Source organism: Oryctolagus cuniculus, chromosome 8, assembly GCF_051225735.1.
Source record: "Oryctolagus cuniculus isolate XC-2025 breed Fujian yellow rabbit chromosome 8, ASM5122573v1, whole genome shotgun sequence".
Taxonomy (NCBI): domain Eukaryota; kingdom Metazoa; phylum Chordata; class Mammalia; order Lagomorpha; family Leporidae; genus Oryctolagus; species Oryctolagus cuniculus.
The window spans coordinates 126,376,018-126,399,666 of NC_142874.1; the positions used below are offsets into that span (position 1 = coordinate 126,376,018).

General features: G+C 37.8%; 1 protein-coding gene across 1 annotated transcript; it reads left to right on the forward strand.

The window, feature by feature from the left end:
• Nucleotides 1–218: 218 nt before the first annotated feature.
• UGT2B13 (UDP-glucuronosyltransferase 2B13) lies at nucleotides 219–12,927 on the forward strand. Its single transcript, NM_001171014.1, is given in 6 exon segments — nucleotides 219–959; nucleotides 1,553–1,701; nucleotides 4,752–4,883; nucleotides 7,276–7,363; nucleotides 10,464–10,683; nucleotides 12,490–12,927. Coding segments are annotated over 6 exon segments (1,596 nt in total). The 5' UTR covers nucleotides 219–232; the 3' UTR covers nucleotides 12,770–12,927.
• Nucleotides 12,928–23,649: the final 10,722 nt, after the last annotated feature.

The following is a 23,649-nucleotide window of genomic DNA, read 5'->3' on the forward strand; positions in this document are numbered from 1 at the left end:
TCTCTGTAAGTCCTTAAAAATGGGGGGAGACTCTAAACACACTGATATACACAGAGGTCATCTACCTTAACTTTTTCCAAATGCCATCTCAGTGCAGAGATCAGATTGAGATATGTTTACTATCACTGATTCAGGTTATATTTTAACTACGTGATGAATTTCTTCATGGATTCAAGCTTGACTAGCTAAAACAGGAACAGCAATGGGAGAGGAAGCACTGCACTTCACCAGGATGCCTGTGAAATGCATTTCAGTTCTGCTGCTGCTGCTACAGCTGAGCTGCTGCTTCAGCTCTGGGAGCTGTGGAAAGGTGCTGGTGTGGCCTATGGAATTCAGTCACTGGATGAATATGAAGACAATCCTGGATGCACTTGTCCAGCAAGGCCATGAAGTCACTGTCCTGAGATCTTCAGCTTCTATTGTAATTGGTTCCAACAATGAATCAGGAATTAAATTTGAAACTTTCCATACATCCTACAGGAAAGATGAAATCGAGAATTTTTTCATGGATTGGTTCTATAAAATGATATATAATGTGTCAATAGAGAGTTACTGGGAAACCTTTTCATTAACGAAAATGGTTATTTTAAAATATTCTGACATTTGTGAAGACATCTGTAAAGAAGTCATTTTGAACAAGAAACTCATGACAAAGCTGCAGGAATCAAGATTTGATGTTGTTCTTGCAGATCCTGTTAGTCCTGGTGGTGAGCTGCTGGCTGAGCTACTTAAAATACCCCTCGTGTACAGTCTTCGTGGCTTTGTTGGCTACATGTTGCAAAAGCATGGTGGAGGACTCTTACTGCCTCCTTCCTATGTACCTGTTATGATGTCTGGTCTAGGCAGTCAAATGACATTCATGGAGAGGGTGCAAAATCTGCTATGCGTGCTTTACTTTGACTTTTGGTTCCCAAAATTTAATGAGAAACGATGGGATCAATTTTACAGTGAAGTACTGGGTAAGTCATCTTTTTAATTGATCCTAACTTTTGTGATTTTGAATGTGAGCTTGTATGAATGCAAAATCAAAGGAATTCATCTTTTATAGGTAAAATAATGAAATAAAAATATAAAAAGATTTGTCATTCTCACAAATGTAATGCAATGGCGTTTACATCACAGGGTCAGTTTAAGCCAATGGACCATCACTAGGTTAGGGTGTTCCAGGGCGGCATACAACCACAAATAGAAATACGGAGGATTTCACCAAGCTTTTCCATGCCTATTTTACTCTACATTTTCCATGTTTGATTCTATAGTGTTCTATTTTATTAGTTACTTATGATTATGAGCTTACTGAGTTGAGATTCTATGTTTATTATTCCCTGGTATTGTCACACACACAAACACACACACACACACATATAATGTGAACCATGCATAAATTTTACATGTAAATTATACGATGCCTATAGAACATACTCGGTTTCTCACTGTGTGCTTTATACATCATTCACTGCATAATTCCAACGCCTTTCAGAATTTGACATAATGTACTTCACATCACATTTCCCTCACTACTCTCCCTCTTCTTTCTTTTTCTCACATTCAGGAAGACCTGTTACGTTCTTGGAGCTAATGGGGAAAGCTGACATGTGGCTCATTCGAAGCTACTGGGACTTGGAGTTTCCTCGGCCACTTTTACCAAACTTTGATTTCATCGGAGGGCTCCACTGCAAACCTGCCAAACCTCTGCCTCAGGTAAGTAAGTTCCTGTGTGCTATATTTGGTTCGCTTCGTATTTTATGTGGAAATGACTCTGCATTCTTCATTTACAACATTTGATTCAAATGGAGAGATATAGGAAGTGGTGCGAAAATCCTGCCAGGGGGAAATTCACATGAGAGGACTTAAAAGTTCATGGAAATTTGAATAAGAAGCCAATGTACACTTTCCATGGACAATTTAAAAAGTGCTTGTATTTCAACACCATCACAAGTATCCAGAGTTCACCTTCATTACAGAGTAAAATGCAAAATCTGGGAGACTTTGAGACAAGACTCTGTTAAATTAAGGTCTTCATTATTCAACACATAAGAAAATACAAGTCACTTTTTTGATGTATAATCAAGAAGTGACTAGATATAACAGAAGCATGTGTTGGACATATACAGAAGCAAGGTAGACACAGTGCCTGCTCTCCTCCATCTCCTTTAGATCCTTTTAGGATACACTATGGGCAAATGATTAAACTTCAGTGGAAATGTTTATAATGGAAAGAAGGATAATGCTGGGAGAATATCTAGTAAGGATCATAAGAGATGTCCAGGAGCCACTGATAAAGGTGAAATATGAAGTATGTGCAGGAATAGGTGTAGAGAAGAGGGAAGAAGAAATATACAAAAAAGGGCATTTTTTAAAGATTTATTGATTTCAAAGTCAAAATTACAAAGAGAGGGGCAGAAACACACACACACATACAGAGTGAGATGCAGCGATCTTTAATCCACTGGTTCATATTGCTATTTGTTGTTGTTGTTGACAAGTAGTGATGTTTCCCATCTCTATCTGTGCAGTTCTTGAAAAAAAAATTTTTTAAACTTTTATTTAATGAATATAAATTTCCAAAGTACAGAATATGGATTACAATGGCTTCCCCCCCCCATAACGTCCCTCCCACCTGCAACCCTCCCCTTTCCCACTCCCTCTCCCCTTCCATTCACATCAAGATTCACTTTCGTTTCTCTTTATATACAGAAAATCAGTTTAGCATACATTAAGTAAAGATTTCAACAGTTTGCTCCCACACAGAAACATAAAGTGGAAAATACTGTTTGAGTACTAATTATAGCATTAGATCTCAATGTATAGCAGACTAAGGACAAAGATCCTACATGAGGAGTATGTGCACAGTGACTCCTGTTGTTGACTTAACAAATTGACACTCTTGTTTATGGCCTCAGTAATCACCCTAAGCTCTTGTCATGAGCTGCCAAGGCTATGGAAGCCCCCTGAGTTCACTGACTCTGATCATATTTAGACAAGGCCATGGTCAAAGTGGAAGTTCTCTCCTCCCTTCAGAGAAAGGTACCTCCTTCTTTGATGACCCATTCTTTCCAGTGGGATCTCACTCGTGGAGATCTTTCATTTAGGTTTTTCTTTTTTTCCAGAGTGTCTTGGCTTTCCATGCCTGAAATACTCTCATGGGCTTTTCAGCCGGATCTGCTTGCCTTAAGGGCTGATTATGAGGCCAGAGTGCTGTTAGGATATTTGCCATTCTATGGGTCTGCTGTGTATCTCACTTCCCATGTCGGATCATTCTCTCCCTTTTTGATTCTATCAGCTAGTATTTGCAGACACTATTCTTGTTTATGTGATCCCTTTGGTTCTTAGTCCTATCATTATGATCAATTGTGAACAGAAATTGATCACTGGGACTAGTGAGATGGCATTGGTGCATGCCACCTTGATGGGATTGAATTGGAATCCCCTGGTATGTTTCTAACTCTACTGTTTGAGGTAAGTCAGCTTGAGCATGTCCCGAATCGCACATCTCTTCCCTCTCTTATTCCCACTCTTATATTTTGAAAGGTTTAAAATTGTACAAGACTTTCTTCAAAAAAATAATTGATGTGAGTCTAGTAAATGCATGGATTATTCACAAAGTTATGAAAAAGACAGGAAAGATTTCTTAAATGTGTTAGATTTAAAAAGAAAAAACTGCTTAACATACCTAAAATTATTTAAATCAGGACATTTCAAGAGGAAGAAAGTATAAATTGCTTGGACCCATTACTGTTTAAGATGATTTGACATAAGAACTCATATTATTCAAAATTAGTAAGACCAATGACACTGTCCAAACAAGCTGTGTCACATGAATCCAACAACATATTGCCATAAATGTGATGGAATGCTTTCTTAAAGTATTTTGCACCATTGCACTGAAAATAATTGTACTTATAATGAAAATTATTTATTTGCTATTATGCAATACATGAAAAGTTTCATATTTGTCCAATGTCCTATTTATAAAGTGAACTACATATGAGACATTGTTGTATTGTCTTTTCACAATTATTTTTATTCTTAATAATAATAAAAGATATAACTCTCAATTATGGTTTCCAACATTTTTAATGCACCAGTGTCAATTCTGTTCAAATAATTGCAGAATTCAGGTTCTCAAACTTCATGGATTTAGTTGCATAAACAATATTGGAAACCAAGTACAGAATTGTGAAACTTAATTACATATTCTGTTAAAGCATCTGTTTCCCCTACCAACTTGCTTTTTATTAATTATCATAAACTCATATAATCTCTGTCCTTTTGTGAGACAGAAGAGAGAAATTTAACAAATAACATAGAATAACTTAAAAGTATACACTTTGGTTTTATAAGACATAAAAGGAACTAGTAAGTGCCAAATCAGTATCTGTAGCATTTATTTATTTATAAGAATACATTTTTAGTAACCTAAACTAAATATTAAGGAATGATTAAAATTTATATATATATGCAACACATACTTATCACACCATTATAAATTGTTCTACCAAAGAACTTTTAATAACACTAAATCAGCTAAAATAGAAGGGTTAGTTGCAAACAGAAGAACAAAGAAAATAAAAATATCACATATTTTCTGTAAAATGCAAGATGAATATAAATTAGGATTTCAGTGCTCTAAATACATATCACATAATGTCCATAGGGCACGAAGTTTTAGTTTGGGAAGAGAAAGGGTTTTGAGACCCTGATAACCAACAATGCTGCTCTTTATGACAGACCCAATTTTCTCTTCACAGGAGATGGAAGACTTTGTGCAGAGCTCTGGAGAAGAGGGAGTGGTGGTGTTTTCCCTGGGGTCCATGATCAGTAACCTGACTGAAGAAAGGGCCAATGTGATTGCATCAGCCTTTGCCCAGCTGCCACAAAAGGTCAGAAATGTGCCCTAAGGGCAGGCAACCGCTGAATGAGCCTGCTAAACTCTGCAAAGTGTCTCATTACACATATTCCTATGTGAAGTGAAGATACTTATGATATCTTTAATTTTCTTCAGACATCCCTTAAACTCTTCCTTCACAGGTCCAAAAATAGCACAGAGTATATTTCATTGTAGATAACTTTGACATTGACATTTTGATCAGAAATGTACCTAACAGGTGAATTGTGAAACCTTGGAAAACTCAATCATTTAGCAGGCAGATAAAGAGAAATCTCTGAATTCTACCCTGCTGTTGGCTTCTTTGCCTTGTGGGATTGTGAAGCCACTGTGTACACTAAAGCTGTATTCAGACAGAAGCTGAGTTTTCATTACTGACTGCACTACCTCAATAACATTAGGGGAATACTGAAACATATCTTAAGAGCATTATAAAGTTTAGGATTCTCATATAATCCATGCCCCTTTACTTTCCCTAATTTGTATGTAGGGGTATTTAAGATACTAATCAGGAGCCTATTCAGAGAACAAAAGTCCAGAGCTCACCAAACATGAACCCAGCTATGCACTCATCTAAGTAGATTTAGAGAAACAGAAAAATTAATCTGCCCCTCACTACTGGACCCTAGGAGTGGCTTCGCAGAAAGATATGAGCGAAAAATTGGAGATGGGTCCTGTTCTGAAGGCACCTGCTATACTTTATAAAAACATCACTCCACGCAGTGCGCCAGCCGCGGCGCGCCGGCCGAGGCGGCCATTGGAGGGTGAACCAACGGCAAAGGAAGACCTTTCTCTCTGTCTCTCTCTCTCATTGTCCACTCTGCCTGTCAAAAAAAAAAATCACTCCACTGGGCTGTGATCCTAACTCATGAGTGCAATTCCTCTGGATTGAGGATGGAGATGGCAGTACAAGAAGGAATCATTTCAAAGTGAGCCTGACACGTGATGGAGTTCCGATGTCCCCTTCTATAAGCAATAGTAGGAACTACATTTCTGATATATACAAGACACCTTTGAACTCTTGGTATTCAGCAACTACTTTTTAGCTTTCTAGCTGATAAAACCCTCTAGTAACTCCCCATGTTAATATCACAAAGAGAATCAGAAATTACTTTACCTCTCCTAAAGCAAATAGAAATGGTACACTCCAGTTTATGAGGATAAATTCAGATTTCTAACATCAGTACCTTATTTTGGTAGCTGACATGGAAATGATCTGGCTATAGTAGTAATCAGCATTAACAGCTGTCAATGCTTTCAATACATCGTGGAAAACCTAATAGTCAGTTAAATAAAATTTAGCCTTATCACAATAATGGACATTTTCAGACACTGTATGCTTATGAACTGACTCTTTCTTCCTATATTAAAAGAAATTCCAATTCTAGCAGTAGTGATGCTATTAGGGTTTCATTTCAAAATGTATCTTGAAATTTTTTATAACAAATTAAATGTAGTTCCTCAGTGCCAACCTATTTTATTTCTCAAATTAAAAGATGACAAATTCTCTGGGCCGGAGCGATTGTGTAGCTGGTAGGGCCACTACCTGCAATGCCAGAATCCCGTGTTGGCTTTGCTTTGGGTCTTGGCTGCTCCACTTCTGCTCTGGTTCCCCGCTGTGAGCTGGGAGGGTGATGAAGAATGGCCCAGGTCCTTGGATTCATCCACCTGTGTGGGAGACATGGAGGAAGCTCCTGGCTCCTGGCTTAGGATCGACTCAGCTCTGACCATTGCACTTATCTGGGGAGTGTACCAGTGGCTTAAAGACCTCTCTCTCTCTCTCTCTCTCTGCCTCTTCCCCTCTGTAATTCTGCTTTACAAATACATGAATAAATGTTTAAAAAAAATGACAGATTCTCATAAAACAACTTATGGAACAGTGGATGCAAATAAACCCTTGTTTCCATTTTTTAAATATAAAAATGTTAATAGATTTGGAAGACGAGTCTCACATTTTGAACACAAACACATGTACAAACAAACATACATGCACATATCTATATATTTGTGTATCTATATAGATTTACAGATATATAGATATAGTTAATGCAGATCACAAGTAAACTGGTAATGAGATATTCTTCTTTCATTTGAATGAAGACCACCTAATAATTTCTTAAATACTTAAATTATCACACATCATCATACTTGGCTTAGATCCTATATGTGACACACCATGAATACATTCCAAATCTGATTGAATGCAACAAGAGTACAGGAGACATGAAGGCTTCATCTTTTAATTCTCATTATTTAAATTCTCTTGCCCTCTTTTCTTTGTCATTCCAATCCAAGGTATTTAAGAGTGATCTCTCAACCTCCTTAGAATTTTGACATGCCATAATTAGAAATCCAATTCATGAAATTGCTATTACTTTACCAAACAGGTTCTTTGGCGATTTGAAGGCAAGAAACCAGACATGTTAGGATCCAACACTCGGCTCTATAAGTGGATCCCCCAGAATGACCTTCTTGGTAAGGCTCTGGAGAACACATATTGAAAACACTAGTAACAGTCGATCAAGATGGGAGTAGTAAGACTTTGTTATTGAAAACCTAAAGAATCAACCACATGGCTTTGCAATCCTTGCCCAGTCCTAGGGTAAATGCAATGAATTATAACAGTTGGCACTTTATGATTACAAAATTTGTAGGCCCAGAATCAAAGTATCCTTATTTTCAGTGTATGTACCTCTCAGAGAGAATGTCTCAGTAATTTCCAGGGGGGAAGGCATTTCACTGAAGGGTTCAGATGCTTTTGGGACACATGCCTCCTATACTGGAGTTCCTGGATTCAAGTTCCAACTCCAATTCTGATGCCCACTTCCTGCTGACTCACCCTAGATGAAGAAGGCAGCAGCTAATGGCTAAAATATTTGAGTCACTGGCAGCCACACAGGAGTCCTGGATTGAGTCCCAGCTCCTGGCTTCGGCCTGGCCCATTCCTAGCTGTTTGGTGCATTTGATGAATGAACCATAGTAAGATCTCCTTCTCTCTTTGTTGCTCTAAGGACTTCCCTTGCACTGTGTGTGTAAGTGTATGTGTGTATGTGTGTGTCTAGTGCTTGATCTGTTTCTTACAAACATATTAATTAAATAATAATAATCTCTTGGCTTGTCAGATTGAATCCTAATTCAAACATTATATTTGTCATCTGCCTTTTCCCTAATATAGAAATTTACAAATACCACCAAAAACAATACTCTTCTGTTATTATGCAGAATTCTATGTTTTCTGTGGGAAACATCAACAGCCTTTAAAATAAAGTAATAAGGAATTTCAAGATAGAGAATGGGCAACCTTCTACAACCTATAAATCACATTTAGTGATGGCATGGTTTCTTGGAGAGAGCATGTTCTAACAGGCACTTGACCTTTTATTTTGACACATATACAGTTCCTTTTTTCCAGAATGTACTCTTTCATACCCATTTGGCAATCTTGCATACAGTACAAGCCTCATGTCACACACCACCTCTTCCACGTGACCTTCCTTTACCTCCCCAGTGCACTTAGGTGCCTCTTTCTCTTGATCTAAAAGCTATTTAAATGCAGTTTCATGGACATCGATACTGTGTTTTTAGTGTACACTGTGCTTTTAGTGCCTCATATTATATGTTCTCATTTCATTTGTAAGATTTATAATTATATATCTCTTCCCTCTCTTATTCCTACTCTTATGTTTAACAGGGATCACAATTCAGTTAAATTTCAACACTTAAGAATAACTGTGTATTAATTACAGAATTAAATCAGTCATATTAAGTAGAACAGACAAAAAAACTACTAAGAGGGATAATGTATTAAGTTGTTCATTAACAGTCAGGGCTATGCTGATCAAGTCACCGTTTCCCATAGTGTCCCTTTCACTTCAACAAGTTTCCTTTTTGGTGTTCAGTCAGTTGTCACCGATCAGGGAGAACATATGGTATTTGTCCCTTTGGGACTGGCTTATTTCACTCAGCATGATGTGTTCCAGATTCCTCCATTTTGTTGCAAATGACTGGATTTCGTTGTTTCTTACTGCAGTATAGTATTCTAAAGAGTACATATCCCATAATTTCTTTATCCAGTCTACCGTTGATGGGCATTTAGGTTGGTTCCAGGTCTTAGCTATTGTGAATTGTGCTGCAATAAACATTAGGCTGCAGACCGCTTTTTTGTTTGCCAATTTAAATTCCTTTGGGTAAATTCCAAGGAGTGGGATGGCTGGGTCGAACGGTAGGGTTATCTTCAGGTTTCTGAGGAATCTCCAGACTGATTTCCATAGTGGCTTGACCAGTTTGCATTCCCACCAACAGTGGGTTAGTGTCCCTTTTTCCCCACATCCTCGCCAGCATCTGTTGTTGGTAGATTTCTGAATGTGAGCCAATGCTCAAGCTGACTTGCCCCAAATGGTAGAGTTAGAAACATACCAGGGGATTCCAATTCAATCCCATCAAGGTGGCATGTACCAATGCCATCTCACTAGTCCAAGTGATCAATTTCAGTTCGCAATTGATCATAATGAAAGGACTAAGAGTCAAAGGGAGCACATAAGCAAGTCTAGTACCTGCTAACACTAACCGATAGAATAAATAAAGGGGAGAGTGATCCAACATGGGAAGTGAGATACTCAGCAGACTCATAGAATGGCAGATGCCCTAAATAGCACTCTGGCCTCAGAATCAGCCCTAAAGGCACTCGGATCTGGCTGAAAAGCCCATGAGAGTATTTCAGGCATGGAAAGCCAAGACACTCTGGCAAAAGATCTCTGTGAGTGAGATCTCAGTGGAAAGAACAGGTCTTCAAAGAAGGAGGTACCTTTCTCTGAAGGGAGGAGAGAACCTCCACTTTGACTATGACCTTGTCTAAACAAGATAAGAGTCGGAGAACTCAAGGGGCTTCCATAGCCCTGGAAACTCATGACTGGAGCATAGGGAGATTACTGATGCCATAGACAGGAGTGTCAATTGGTAAAGTCAACAACAGGAGTCACTGTGCACTTACTCCTCATGTAGGATCTCTGTCCTTAATGTGCTGTGCATTGAGACTTAATGCTATAATGAGTACTCAAATAATATATTTCACTTTGTGTTTCTATGGGGGTGCAAACTGTTGAAATCTTTACTTAATGCATACTAAACTGATCCTCTGTAAAAAAAAAAAAAAAAAAAGAAAAGAAAAGAAACTATCAACTCCCAACTTGACTCTCACTGGGATTAAACATGACAATAGGTCTGATCTGATTTCATCATCATTAAAAAAAATCATCTATTATTTTTCACTTTATGTTTCTGTGTGGGAGCAAACTGTTGAAAGCCTTACTTAATGTATACTAAGCTGATCTTCTGTATATTAAGATAATCGAAAATGAATCTTGATGTGAATGGAAGGGGAGAGGGAGTGGGAAAGGGGAGGGTTGTGGGTGGGAGGGACGGTATGGGGGGGAAGCCATTGTAATCCATAAATCGTACTTTGGAAATTTATATTCATTATATAAAAGTTAAAAAAAAATAAAAAATAAATAAAAAATTTAAAAAAAAAAAAAAAAGATTTATAATTAATAATTTTCTAAAAATCACTCAATCCCAGGTCATCCAAAAACCAAGGCTTTTATAACTCATGGTGGAGCCAATGGTGTCTTCGAGGCAATTTACCATGGCATTCCCATGGTGGGCCTTCCTTTGTTTGGAGATCAACTTGATAACATTGTCTACATGAAGGCCAAGGGAGCAGCTGTTAAGTTGAACTTGAAAACAATGTCCAGTGCAGATTTGCTCAATGCCTTGAAGACAGTCATTAATGACCCTTCGTGAGTATTACTGTTTCTTTAAAATTACACAGTGTTTTTAGATCAATTTTCAGTGGAGGAACAAGGACTCAATTCTAATTTAGAATATGAACATCAGATTGAGTACAGATTTGCTTAATGCTAGAGGATAATCATCAATAATTCACTGGGAGTGTCACTGTATCTTCTTGTGATGGATATATAGAATGATTTTCAGAGGCTTAATAACAGTGCACAGATTTTGAATTAGCCAATGATTGAAATGTGGAGCATCAATGAAGAAGGTTAACAGAGGATGACAAGGAAAAGAGTTGCAGCCAGGAAGCAGGAATGTTATAATTGTGCAAACTTACGTTCTGCAAATTATAATTTTCTTTCAGCATAAGAACTCTTAAAATTTTGTGTCAAGATCAATTTTGTTGTGTTGGTTCAAGATATAATGCCTGATATGTGGAATACATATTAATAATAAACAATGGTACTATAGTGTACCAGTATATGTGCCATTATTTCACATATATATTCATATAGTTGTGTTTTAAAAATTATTCTGATTTGTTTTCAGTAAATCTGCATGGAACTGTCAATCAATATTTCCAGTGACATTCCAAGGTTCTCAAATTTTCTATTCTAATGCTGCAGTGCTGTCACGGATAGATAGTAGCAACTAAGATTTTCAAGTTTACTCAGTTAAAACGTCCTGAACAAAAAGGAGATATTTCTTTTCCATATGGGGATATTCTTAGGTCTATGGCTGTAGTTATTACTGTCTTACCTGGAAGATTATAAAATAAAGATTTAACTGATTTGCAATACAGAAGATGGAATATCCTTTTTTTTAAAGTAGATATATTTTCTTCCAACATTATTTCATCTAAAAATAAAAACTGGGATCACAGAAATTTGAAAAAAAGGCAAGAAAATGTCAGTGAGAGTCAGGATTCAAAGAAAGGCAATATGTTTTCATACTTTCATGGCTTTAATCATAACTTCATTCATCAAAGATTAACTTTTTTTTTCCCAGGCAGAGTTAGGCAGTGAGAGAGAGAGACAGAGAGAAAGGTCTTCCTTCCATTGGTTCACTCCCCTAATGGCCTCGACAGTCAGCAATGTGCCGAGCAAAACCAGGAGCCGGATACTTTCTCCCGGTCTCCCATGCTGGTGCAGGGACCCAAGTACTTGTGCCATCCTCCGCTGCCCTCCCGAGCCACATCAGAGAGCTGAACTAGAAGAGGAGCAATTAGAACTAGTACTCAGTGCCCCAACCTGGACTGGAACCCATGGTGCTAGCGCTGCAGGCAGAAGATTAGCCTAGTGAGTCGCGGCGCCGGCCAATGATTAACGCTTAAACACTATACCAGCTCCTGGTTGATACCAACTACTTATTAACATTGTACAGACATTTACCTAACCAATATGACGGACCAGCAGCCTACATTTAAAATTTTGAACTATTTTGAACATTGTATGTCAGGTCCATTCACAATTGCTTACTGAATAATGCCAGCTCCACATCTCAAATAGTTTTGTTGTTGGTTTTGGTGTTTTGCTTTCACTAGCTTCCCTTTATGCAGAGGACGTAACTAATTTCAAATTCTAGACTGGGATGTTAGAAATCCTGGATCTTTCCAAACCTCTCTCTGCATCTTCACATTTTATGTATTCAACAAATTCCAGCCTATAAGTGTAAGGTCTCTATAATGCCTTCTGAAGAGATAATTTTTCTTCTACATTTTCTTGACACTCATCTTTCGCATCTACATGAAAAGTATAGACCCACAATTCCTAGTTCACTCTATAAGATGATGTCCATTAATTTTCCTTCAGCTATAAGGAGAACGCCATGACATTATCAAGAATTCACCACGATCAGCCCATGAAGCCGCTGGACCGAGCAGTCTTCTGGATCGAGTACGTCATGCGCCACAAAGGAGCCAAACATCTCCGGGTTGCAGCCCATGACCTCACCTGGTACCAGTACCACTCTCTGGATGTGATTGGGTTCCTGCTGGCCTGTGTGGCAATCACTACTTACCTTATCGTGAAATGTTGCCTTCTTGTTTATCGATATGTTCTTGGGGCAGGAAAGAAGAAAAAGAGAGATTAGAGCTTGTTCATGTCTAAGGCTGTTAATTTACCAGAGTTGAAATCATTCCTTTGATATCAAAGACTATGTATCATTGTGTGGAAGATGGTCCTTCTCATTTGGTCAGACCTGTGTCTTCCTGATTTTTCCAGATGTTTTATTCTTGATTAAACGTTTAGAAACACACAACTCAAATTGCACAGATCCTCAAGTAATACTACTTTAATCACAGCACTGAAAAATGAGACTCACTGGCACTTTAACCTGGTGGTGGTTGAGGAGTGAAGCCTGAGGTGTTCATGTGTATTTCCAGAAACATCATCTATTGAATTCCATACAATCAAGTAGAACATTCGTATCCAAACCAAAGAAAACCAGAGCCAGATCCTTGTAAAGGGGGGTACACAGATTTTACCAAGATTTCCATGAATCTAAGAGAGATTCCAGGATAAACTGACCTGAACTTTAACTAACTCAAAATGACTGTGATATTAAAAAAGATGAAAAGTGAGGGTTGAGGAGAATGAGTGTGAACCTCAAGTAAGAAAAGAATTTTATGTAAAAGGAACATTAGAGAAGAATGAAGTAGAAAATCACTAAAAATGATTATCAAGGTGTGTTAGAAAAAGTCCATTTTCAATTTGACAGAATTGTGTTTTCTTCAGCAAAAACTAAGCCATGGATGACAGGTTCGCCTTAGGGATATAGCACGTGACCCAGGGCAGATGCAAGACTGAGCAACCTTGCTCAAGTCTTTTAGCATGGTGCTTGGGAAACTCTTTTGTACTACATGGGGTTCACAGTTCACATTTCTCATAAAATACAAAACATGTCATCAAGAAAAATTCTTTTCCACTTGGGGGCCCTAACACTTACTAACTAAATCTGTGTAATCTTGTAAATTATTTAGTTAGAAAGGTGAGATATATTTTCTACACTGTGCCTTGAAAATGCTTGAGTTACAATGTTTGCTTTATTCAATATATACAATGCTAGAGTTCCCTCCTCCTATAGGAAGATCTTCCATTACTTCGCCCTGCCTTTTCAAATCAGAAACTTCCAACTAATTTAATAACCAGGACACTGAGGATATGGAAACCAGAAGTTTTTTTTTTTTTTTTAATGTAGTCTCCCCTCGCAATACGTCCACATGCCATTGTGGATGGCATGAAAAACTACTTATCATGCACACCAATTTTAAAACCTATTTTGGAGAAAGTTGTTTAAATGGAAAAATATCTCCATGTCTTGCTTTTAAACATTGTTAACCAAAATATTTGGACACAGAATGCAGATGGAAAAGTAAACAGAGAGAACAAAGAAAACAAGTGGATGACACTTTTTAGCCTGACAAGAGATATTTTTAACATACATGTAGAAGCCTGGATAAGATTTGCAAGCACTCTTCTACACTACAAAAACATTTTTAGCAATAATTGTTAATGTAACTACTTGTGATAATTATGTCCAGAATAATAAATGGACAAGTGCTTTCTTTCATTAAACTTTTCATTAAGGTTTCGTTACAAGAGGGGAAACTTATACATGCCCATTATCATGAATAATGAAGTTCTACATACTTTGCCAAAGCAAAATTCAAGTATCTTTCTATATACTCATGAAGTAACCAATACAGATTCATTAATGATGTTGTTAAAATTGGGCTTTGTTTTAAAATCGAGTCAGATAAATAAATATATTTGAATATATATGTATATAAATATATAGTGGTGACCCAAGCAGTTTTGTCAATTTTATTTTTTGAGAAATCTTTTCACATGAAGCAAACTACATAGACATAATTAGGATATATGCAGACATGATACACTTAGCAGTGGATCATAAAAATCCAATTAAACATTAAATCTTCAAAATCATATAGTGGTTTCTATGTTTCCTGTTTCAATATTTATTGATTACTATAAAATTCAAATATTTTAGTATTCAAACATTTTAAATAATGATAGTCCAGTCAAATTGATAGAATTGGAAAAACAGAACTTGTACAAAATTCTTCATTTTTATTACTATCTGTGTATTTCTTGCTTATATCAAATACACTACTTAAATTATGAACAGGCAAACTCCACAGAACCTGGAGGAATTTCAATAAATAGTGAGCTTCATCTTGCAAATGCTATGTTCTTAGACTATCTCTGTCAGAGACTAATTGTATAATTATGAGATTTGTCATTTAATTTCATATAGAATACAATGCTTATTAAAGTATATGTAATACAAGTACAGTAACGAGAAGTCTTCTTTGTATATTATTAAGTATTTTACTTAATAATATTGAGTATATTCTTTAACATAAGTTCTTAGAAGCCAACAATAACGACAGACTTAAAGAATGGAGCCTTGGAAGAGATGTGTCTTCCTGCATCTAACAATTATCAGTGACAATCTAGGGTCCTTGGTTGATGAAGTTCAACATTCATCCAGCTGACAGATACAAAATATTTACAGGGTCTAGATTCAATACCACAAAGTTATATTTGAGGCAAAGGCAAAACAAGTGAAAAAATTGGTGCAGCAAACAACAAAATCTCAAATTACTCATTTACTAGCAGCTAAGATATAGTAGACACCTTTGCGCACTATATCGTGCTGGGATACATATGAGTAAGAGACATAGTGTTCCCGTGGTAATAAAATTCTTCAAAGGGACAGCATATAGAGGTTCTGAAAAGCATGAACATAGAGTTAGTTCTTTGAGTGTGAAGTCACAATGCTAGTCACTTCCCTGATGTTTACATATGTAACCAGAATTGGCATAATGACATGATGCACTTTTGGAGTCAGTAGTAAGTATCTCAATCTTGGTTAGACAATGTCTATTCTGTTTTAAACAGAATTCTATTCTGTTGTTTAACCCTTAGATTTTCCCTTTTCTATAATATATACAGAAGAGAGAGAGGAATTTTAGAAGAAAACCTTGGCCACTTCCAATATGAAAACTGAAATATTCCATGAAAAAGCTCCAAAGTAAAATAATGATTTACTAGAGAAAAAACTGTTTTTAAGGACAACCATTAAAATTCTGTAATACTGTTCTATAAACACACAGCAAATAGAGAAGCATTTATTAGGGGAAATATAAGAAGCAGGTAAAGCCCTTGTCATTTAACTGGGGCTTGATCCTGTTAGCTTCAGTGGTGGTCCTGTTTAGCTTCAGTCCTATTGGTCAAGGGGTCTGACTCCACCTTCCCCCCCCAATCCTTGGGCAACATGGAACTAGGGAAAGTTCCATGTACTCAGGTGGCAGTGAGAGTAGAACAGGAAAGTAAATACATGACTTGGTACTGGAACTTAGTATAGCCCTGCCAGAGTAAAATAAAACACTGAGAAAAAAAGAGCAACCACTGTCTCCAGCTGAGTGACTCTGAAAGAAACTTTTAGACCCAAATTAGCACTGGCAGTAACCCTGACCCCTAATAGGATGCCCCAATGACTGTGGGTGGGGCATTCAGAACTGCCTGGCTCAAGGATAGACTCAGACCAAGCAGGGATGGACTACTTTCTTTAAGCAGCCTCCCTACCTTCATCCCAACCTCCCATTCATCCTCCTTTGTTCCAAACTTGACCTCTACAGTGGAACAGTGAGAGCACACCCACCCACTCTGGAAGCCAACCTGGATTTACAGCACCATCTTACACTGAACTACCAGCGGTGAATACAAGCTCAGAGAACAGAAAAGCCTGTTCATGTTCTAAAGACTAAATAAAGCCTATTTCTTCCAACAAGCATCAAGAACTTTAAATGGACACAAGAGCCAGGCCAAGATGGAAACCACCAGGCAGAAGCACCAAAGAATAGGAGCAAATGGTGAGGTGAGCGGGGCTCTGGGAAGCAGGTCCTCAGCCAACAGCCCTTGGAAGTCAGCATTTCGAGGAAGAGGCAGGAGATGTACACTGGGATCTCCCTGGTTCTGGGGCTGGCTTTGGGTGGATCATATTTAAAGCTTGATTTATTTCTTTGAAAGGCAGTGTTAGCTGGTGCCGCGGCTCAAAAGGCTAATCCTCTAACTGCGGCACCAGCACACCAGGTTCTAGTCCCGTAGGGGCACCGGATTCTGTCCTGGTTGCCCCTCTTCCAATCCAGCTCTCTGCTGTGGCCAGGGAGTGCAGTGGAGTATGGCCCAAGTCCTTCCCTTCCCAATGCTCTAACCCTTCCTCCCCCTCCCTCTCACATTTCAACTTTTAATTTTTACAAAGATCTATTTTCAGTATACTTCGTGATCATCTAATTATCACTACCTTAAGCAAAATAGTTCAACAAATAGTATGAAGTGAGTGAAAAAAAAACCACTCTTTCTTAGTGTGAAAGATAAGGGCTATAAAAAATCATTGAATATGAAAATATATATTTCACTCCAATACACTACATTTCATTTACTCTATCAATTATCAGATCATGAATTTGTAAATTGCTTTCAGTAGCATGGACATTTTGTTTATGTTAATTCTTCCAATTCATAAACCTGGAAGATTTTTCCATTTTTTGTGCCTTAAATTTCTTTCTTTAATGTTTTGAAATTGTCACTGCAGAGATCTTTTACTTCCTTTGTCCAATTTATTCCAAATTGTTTAAAACTTTTTTATAACTATTGTGAATGGAACTGATCTTACAAGTTCTTCTCAGCTAAGGCATTATCCATGTAAACAAAAGCTATTGGTTTTGTATATTGATTTTATTGCCTGCAACTCTACCAAATTCTCGTGTGAGTTCCAACAGACTTAGCAGAGTCTTTTAGATCCCCTATATTTAGGATCACGTCCTCTGCAAACGGGGATATTTTGACTTCCTCCTTTCCAATTTGTATCTCATTTATTTCTTTTCTTGCCTAACTGCTCTGCCTAAAACTTTCAGAACAATATTGAATATCAATGGTGAAAGTTGGCATCTTTGTCTATTTCCAGATCTTAGTGGAAATGCTTGAAGCTTTTCATAATTCAATATGATGCTGGCTGTGAGTTTGTCATGTATTGTCTTGATTGTGTTAAGGATTGTTCCTTCTATATCCAATTTGCTTAAGGTTTTTATCATGAAAAGATGTTGCATTTTTTCAGAAGCTTCATCTGAATCTATTGATTTAACCATACAGTTTGAGTTCTTCAGTTTGTTAATGTGATGTATCCATTTATTAGTTGGTGTGTGTTGAATCATCCCTGCATAGCAGACATAAATCCCCCTTGGTACAGGATTTAGCTAGGATAATGTTGAGGATTTTTGCATGTATGTTCATCAAGGTCATTGGTTTATAATTGCTTTTATTTGTTGCATTTTTCCTATTTGGGAATTTGGTGATACTGGATTCATAAAACAAGTTTGGGAAGATTCCCTCTCTGTCAAACATTTTGACTACCTTGAAAAGAATTGGAGTTATTTCCTCATTAAAAGATTTTTTAGAATTCAGCAGTGAAGTCATCTGCTCCTGGGCTTTTCTTTGCTGGGAGGGTCCTTATTACAGGTTTAATCTTAATCTTAATTATTGTTCTACTTGGTTTTCTATATTTTCATGACTCTGTTGTGTACATTGTATGTCTCCAGAAATCTATGCATTTTTTCTGGTTTTCCAAATTGTTGGCAAATAGCTGTTATTGGTAATTTGTGATGAATCTTTATATTTCTGTAATATCCATTTTAACATGTCCGTTTTTATCTCTGATTTTATTAATTTGGGTCTTCCCTCCTTTTTTGGTTAGTTGGACCAATGGTCTACCACTTTTATTTATTTTGGTTTTAGGAAACCATTTCTTAATTTCACTGATATTTTGTATTTTTCATTTTAATGGTATATTAAATATATTCTATATTTCTTTTTTTTAAACTTTTATTTAACAAATATAAATTTCCAAAGTACAGCTTTTGGATTACATTGGTCCCCCCCCTATAACTTCACTCCCAACCGCAACCCTGCCATCTCCCGCTCCCTCTCCCATTCCATTCACATCAAGATTCATTTTCAATTCTCTTTATATACAGAAGATCAATTTAGTATATATTAAGTATAGAGTTCAACAGTTTGCACCCACATGGAAACACAAAGTGTAAAATACTGTTTGAGTACTAGTTATAGCATTAATTCACATTGGACAACACATGAAGCACAGAGATTCCACATGGAGCGTTAAGAGCACAGTGATTCCTGTTGTTGGCTTAATAATTTGACATTCTTGTTTATGGTATCAGTAATCTTCCTAGGCTCTTGTCATGAGTTGCCAAGGCTATGGAAGCCTTTTTTTAAACTATTATTTAATGAATATAAATTTGCAAAGTACAGAATATGGATTACAATGGCTTCCCCCCCACAACGTCCCTCCAACCTGCAACCCTCCCCTTATCCACTCCCTCTCCCCTTCCATTCACATCAAGATTCATTTTCATTTCTCTTTATATACAGAAGATGAGTTTAGCATACATTAAGTAAAGATTTCAACAGTACCATGTTTCTAGTACCATTGTTTGAACTCTGTAATTAACACACAATTGTTCTTAGGTGTTTACATTTTAACTGAAAAGTGATGCCTGTTAGGAATTTGGAAAACATTATGTTGAGTGAAATAAGCCAATCCCAAAGGGACAAATACCACTTGTTCTCCTTGATAGGTGACAACTAACTGAGCACCAAAAAGGAAACCTGTTAAAGTGAAATGAACACTATGAGAAATGGTGACTTGATCAGCCCTCACCCTGATTGTTGATGAGCAGCTTAATCTGTTATCCCTCTTAGTATTTTTTTTGTTATTCTACTTAATACTTTTTGTTGAATACTGTAATCAATACACAATTCTTCTTAAGTGCTGAAACTTAACTGAAAAGTGTTCGCTGTTAAATATAAGAGTGGGAATAAGAGAGGGAAGAGATGTGCAATTCGGGACATGCCCAAACTGACTTGCCTCAAATGGTGGAGTTAGAAACATACCAGGGGATTCGAATTCAATCCCATCGAGGTGGCATGTACCAATGCCATTTCACTAGTCCCAGTGATCAATTTCTGTTCACAATTGATCATAATGATAGGACTAAGAACCAAAGGGATCACAGAAACAAGACTAGTGTGTGCAAATACTAGCTGATAGAATCAAAAAGGGAGAGAATGGTCCAACATGGGAAGTGAGATACACAGCAGACCCATAGAATGGCAAATGTCCTAACAGCACTCTGGCCTCATAATCAGCCCTTAAGGCATGCGGATCTGGCTGAAATGCCCATGAGAGTATTTCAGGCATGGAAAGCCAAGACACTCTGGGGAAAAAAAAACTCAATGAAAGATCTCTGTGAGTGAGATCCCAGTGGAAAGAATGGGTCATCAAAGAAGGAGGTACCTTTCTCTGAAGGGAGGAGAGAACTTCCACTTTGACCATGGCCTTGTCTAAATATGATCAGAGTCAGTGAACTCAGGGGGCTTCCATAGCCTTGGCAGCTCATGACAAGAGCCTAGGGTGATTACTGATGCCATAAACAAGAGTGTCAATTTGTTAAGTCAACAACAGGAGTCACACTGTGCACTTACTCCTCATGTAGGATCTTTGTCCTTAGTGTGCCTTACATTGAGATTTAATGCTATAACTAGTACTCAAATGGTATTTTTCACTTTATGTTTTTGTGTGGGAGAAAACTGTTGAAATATATTCTATATTTCTATATATGAAATATATATTATACTTAATTCATTATTTCCTCTTTTTAATGTTGGTTTTTGTTCTTGTTTTTCTAGGTTCTTCAGATGCATTATTAAATCACTTACTTAATGTGTTTCCAATTTACTGATAAAGGGACTGATTGCTATAAACAGCTTTAGTATATCCCATAGGTTTTGATATGGTCATAATCATTCATTTCTAGGAATTTTTTGGTTGTTTTTGATTTCTTCTATAACCACTGTGTATTCAGGAGCATATTGTTATTCTCGATGTGTTTCCATATTTTCTGGCAGTTTATAATTTTTTAACTTCCTGCTTCATGCCACTGTGGTTAGAAAAGGTGTATGGAGGGCGGCGCCGTGGCTCAATAGACTAATCCTCCGCCTTGCTGCACCGGCACACCAGGTTCTAGTCCTGGTCGGGGCGCTGGATTCTGTCCCCGTTGCCTATCCTCCCGGCCAGCTCTCTGCTGTGGCCGGGGAGTACAGTGGAGGATGGCCCAAGTGTTCATTTCTTTTTTTTTTAACTTTGATTTAATGAATATAAAATTCCAAAGTACAGCTTATGGATTACAATGGCTTTTTCACCCCCATAACGTCCCTCCCACCCACAACCCTCCCCTTTCCCACTCCCTCTCCCCTTCCATTCACATCAAGATTCATTTTCGATTCTCTTTATATACAGAAGATCAGTTTAGCAAACATTAAGTAAAGATTTCAACTGTTTGCTCCCACACTGAAACATAAAGTGGAAAATACTGTTTGAGTACTAGTTATAGCATTAAATCTCAATGTGCGGCACACTAAGGACAAAGATCCTACATGAGGAGGAAGTGCACAGATTACTGGGACTAGTGAGATGGCATAAATAAATAAAAAGCAAACAAAGAAAAAAAACACCTTGGCCAAGAGCCCTTGGTGATTGCTGATGTCAAGGGTAATAGTGTTGATTTTCTAATCAATACAGGAGCCACATATTATGTAATAAGTTTCCCCATTGGACTCCAATTTTCAGTATTTATTATTATGGGAGTTGGTGAAATTTGTTTTCACTCTGTTTATAGCAGAGAAGGTCTCTGGGTGTGGTCACTCAGAAATTGCATCCACTTTCATGATCAGTTGCCTGCTGTTCTAAGAAACTAGTTTCAAGGATCACAGAATGGAGCCAGCGCCGTGGCTAACTTGGTTAGTCCTCCACCTGCGGTGCTGGCATCCCATATAGGCACTAGGTTCTAGTCCCAGTTTCTCCTCTTCCAGTCCAGCTCTCTGCTGTGGCCCAGAGGGCAGTGGAGGATGGTCCAAGTGCTTGGGCCTCTGCACCTGCATGGGAAATGAGGAAGAAGCACCTTGCTCCTGTCTTCTGATCAGTGCAGCACCAGCAGCAGCGACCATTTGGGGCATGAACCAACAGAAGTAAGACCTTTCTCTCTGTCTCTCTCTCACTGTCTGTAACTTTACCTGTCTAATAAAAAAAGGGATCACATGTTGACCTGCATGCATAAGAGCAGGAACTGCTACAGCATATTTCAGGAAACAAACCACCAGCTGATATTAAGCCAGTCACTTAAAGTTTAAACTCAACACTAGATACAAGAAGTTCGAGATTGAATGGCATTAGTGATTAACGGGAGGATGTCATAATAAAAATCATCTGGAATAACTCTCAAAGTACACGATGTCCTCAATCCAGCTGCTCTTCTGCCATCTGAAGGTAATGAAAACAAAGCTCATTCTAATGCAGAGAACACATAGAAGGTCCATTCTAGCAAGGCTGATCTACAAGATGAACCTCCGGAAAAATCTAGATGTGGAATGATTCACTGATGGCAGTATTTTCATGGAGAAAAGAATCAAAAGGTAGGACCGGCATCGTAGCATAATGGGCTAAAACTCTGCCTGGAACACCGGAATCCCAAATGGGCTCCAGCTGCTCCTCCTCTGATCCAACTCTCTGCTATGGCCTGTAAAAGCAGCAGTGGATGGTTCAACTGCTTGGGCCCTACACCCACATGGGAGACCCAGAAAAAACTCAAGGCTCCTGGATTCCAATCAGTTCAGCTCCAGCCAGCCATCTGGGGTGAACCATTAGACGGAAGACCTTTCTCTCTGTCACTGCCTGTCTCTGTAACTCTACCATTCAAAGAAATAGATAAAATATGTTTACCTTTCTTCTTTTTCTGCATATAGCTGAGAAAGAGAAAAGAGAATATTATTCACCACTTGGTAAAAACAGTATCCTATAATGTATAAAATTAATCAATGAGGATAATTTAAAACTCTATTTAGTGACTCAGAATAACAATTGGTAAAATAGTCATACTAATCTAACAGAGCAGCGTTAAGATACTATATTATACTCTTAATCATTGAATAGCCTTCAGAATGCCTCAACTGATCAGGAATCCAACATAGAACCACTTGATACCCATTTTTAAACAATCTATATAATTTCTTACATATATGTGAATGAACTTATTTCAAAAAGCATTAAAGATTCCAATACTTATAAAAACCTAAATACATGCAAAGTTTATAAACACAAAAAGTTGACAAGAAAGCCTTAAAATAGCCACATTTTAAATAATTTTTACTTCTAAAAGTGAAAAAAATTTGATGTATTTCATATATGCAGATTTAAAAAGCATAGTGATATTTCCCACCTTCCCATTCATTCTCCCACCTTCCCTCTTCCTTTCTTTCTTTTAATTTTTATAATGACATGCTTTTAATTTAAAAAAAAATATATTAATCTGGTCGGCACCACGGCTCACTAGGCTAACCCTCCGCCTGCAGCGCCAGCACATTGGGTTCTAGTCCAAGTTGGGGCACCAGATTCTGTCCCAGTTACTCCTCTTCCAGTCCAGCTCTCTGCTGTGGCCTTGGAAAGCAGTGGAGGATGGCCCAAGTCCTTGGCCCCACACCCGCATGGGAGACCAGGAGGAAGCACCTGGCTCCTGGCTTCAGATCGGTGCAGGGCGCCAGCCATAGTGGCCTTTGGGGGGTGAACCAATGGAAGGAAGGCCTTACTCTCTGTCTCTCTCTCTCTCTCTCTCTCTCTCTCTCTTTTTCAAACTCTGCCTGTCAAAAAATCTATTTATTTTGTTTGAAAATCAGAGTTACACAGAGAGAGAATGAGAAGCAGAGAGAGAGGGAGAGAGGTCTTCCATTCACTGGTTCACTCCCCAGTTGGCTGTAATGACCAGAGCTACACTGATCTGAAGCCAGGAGCCAGGAGCTTCTTCCTGGTCTCCC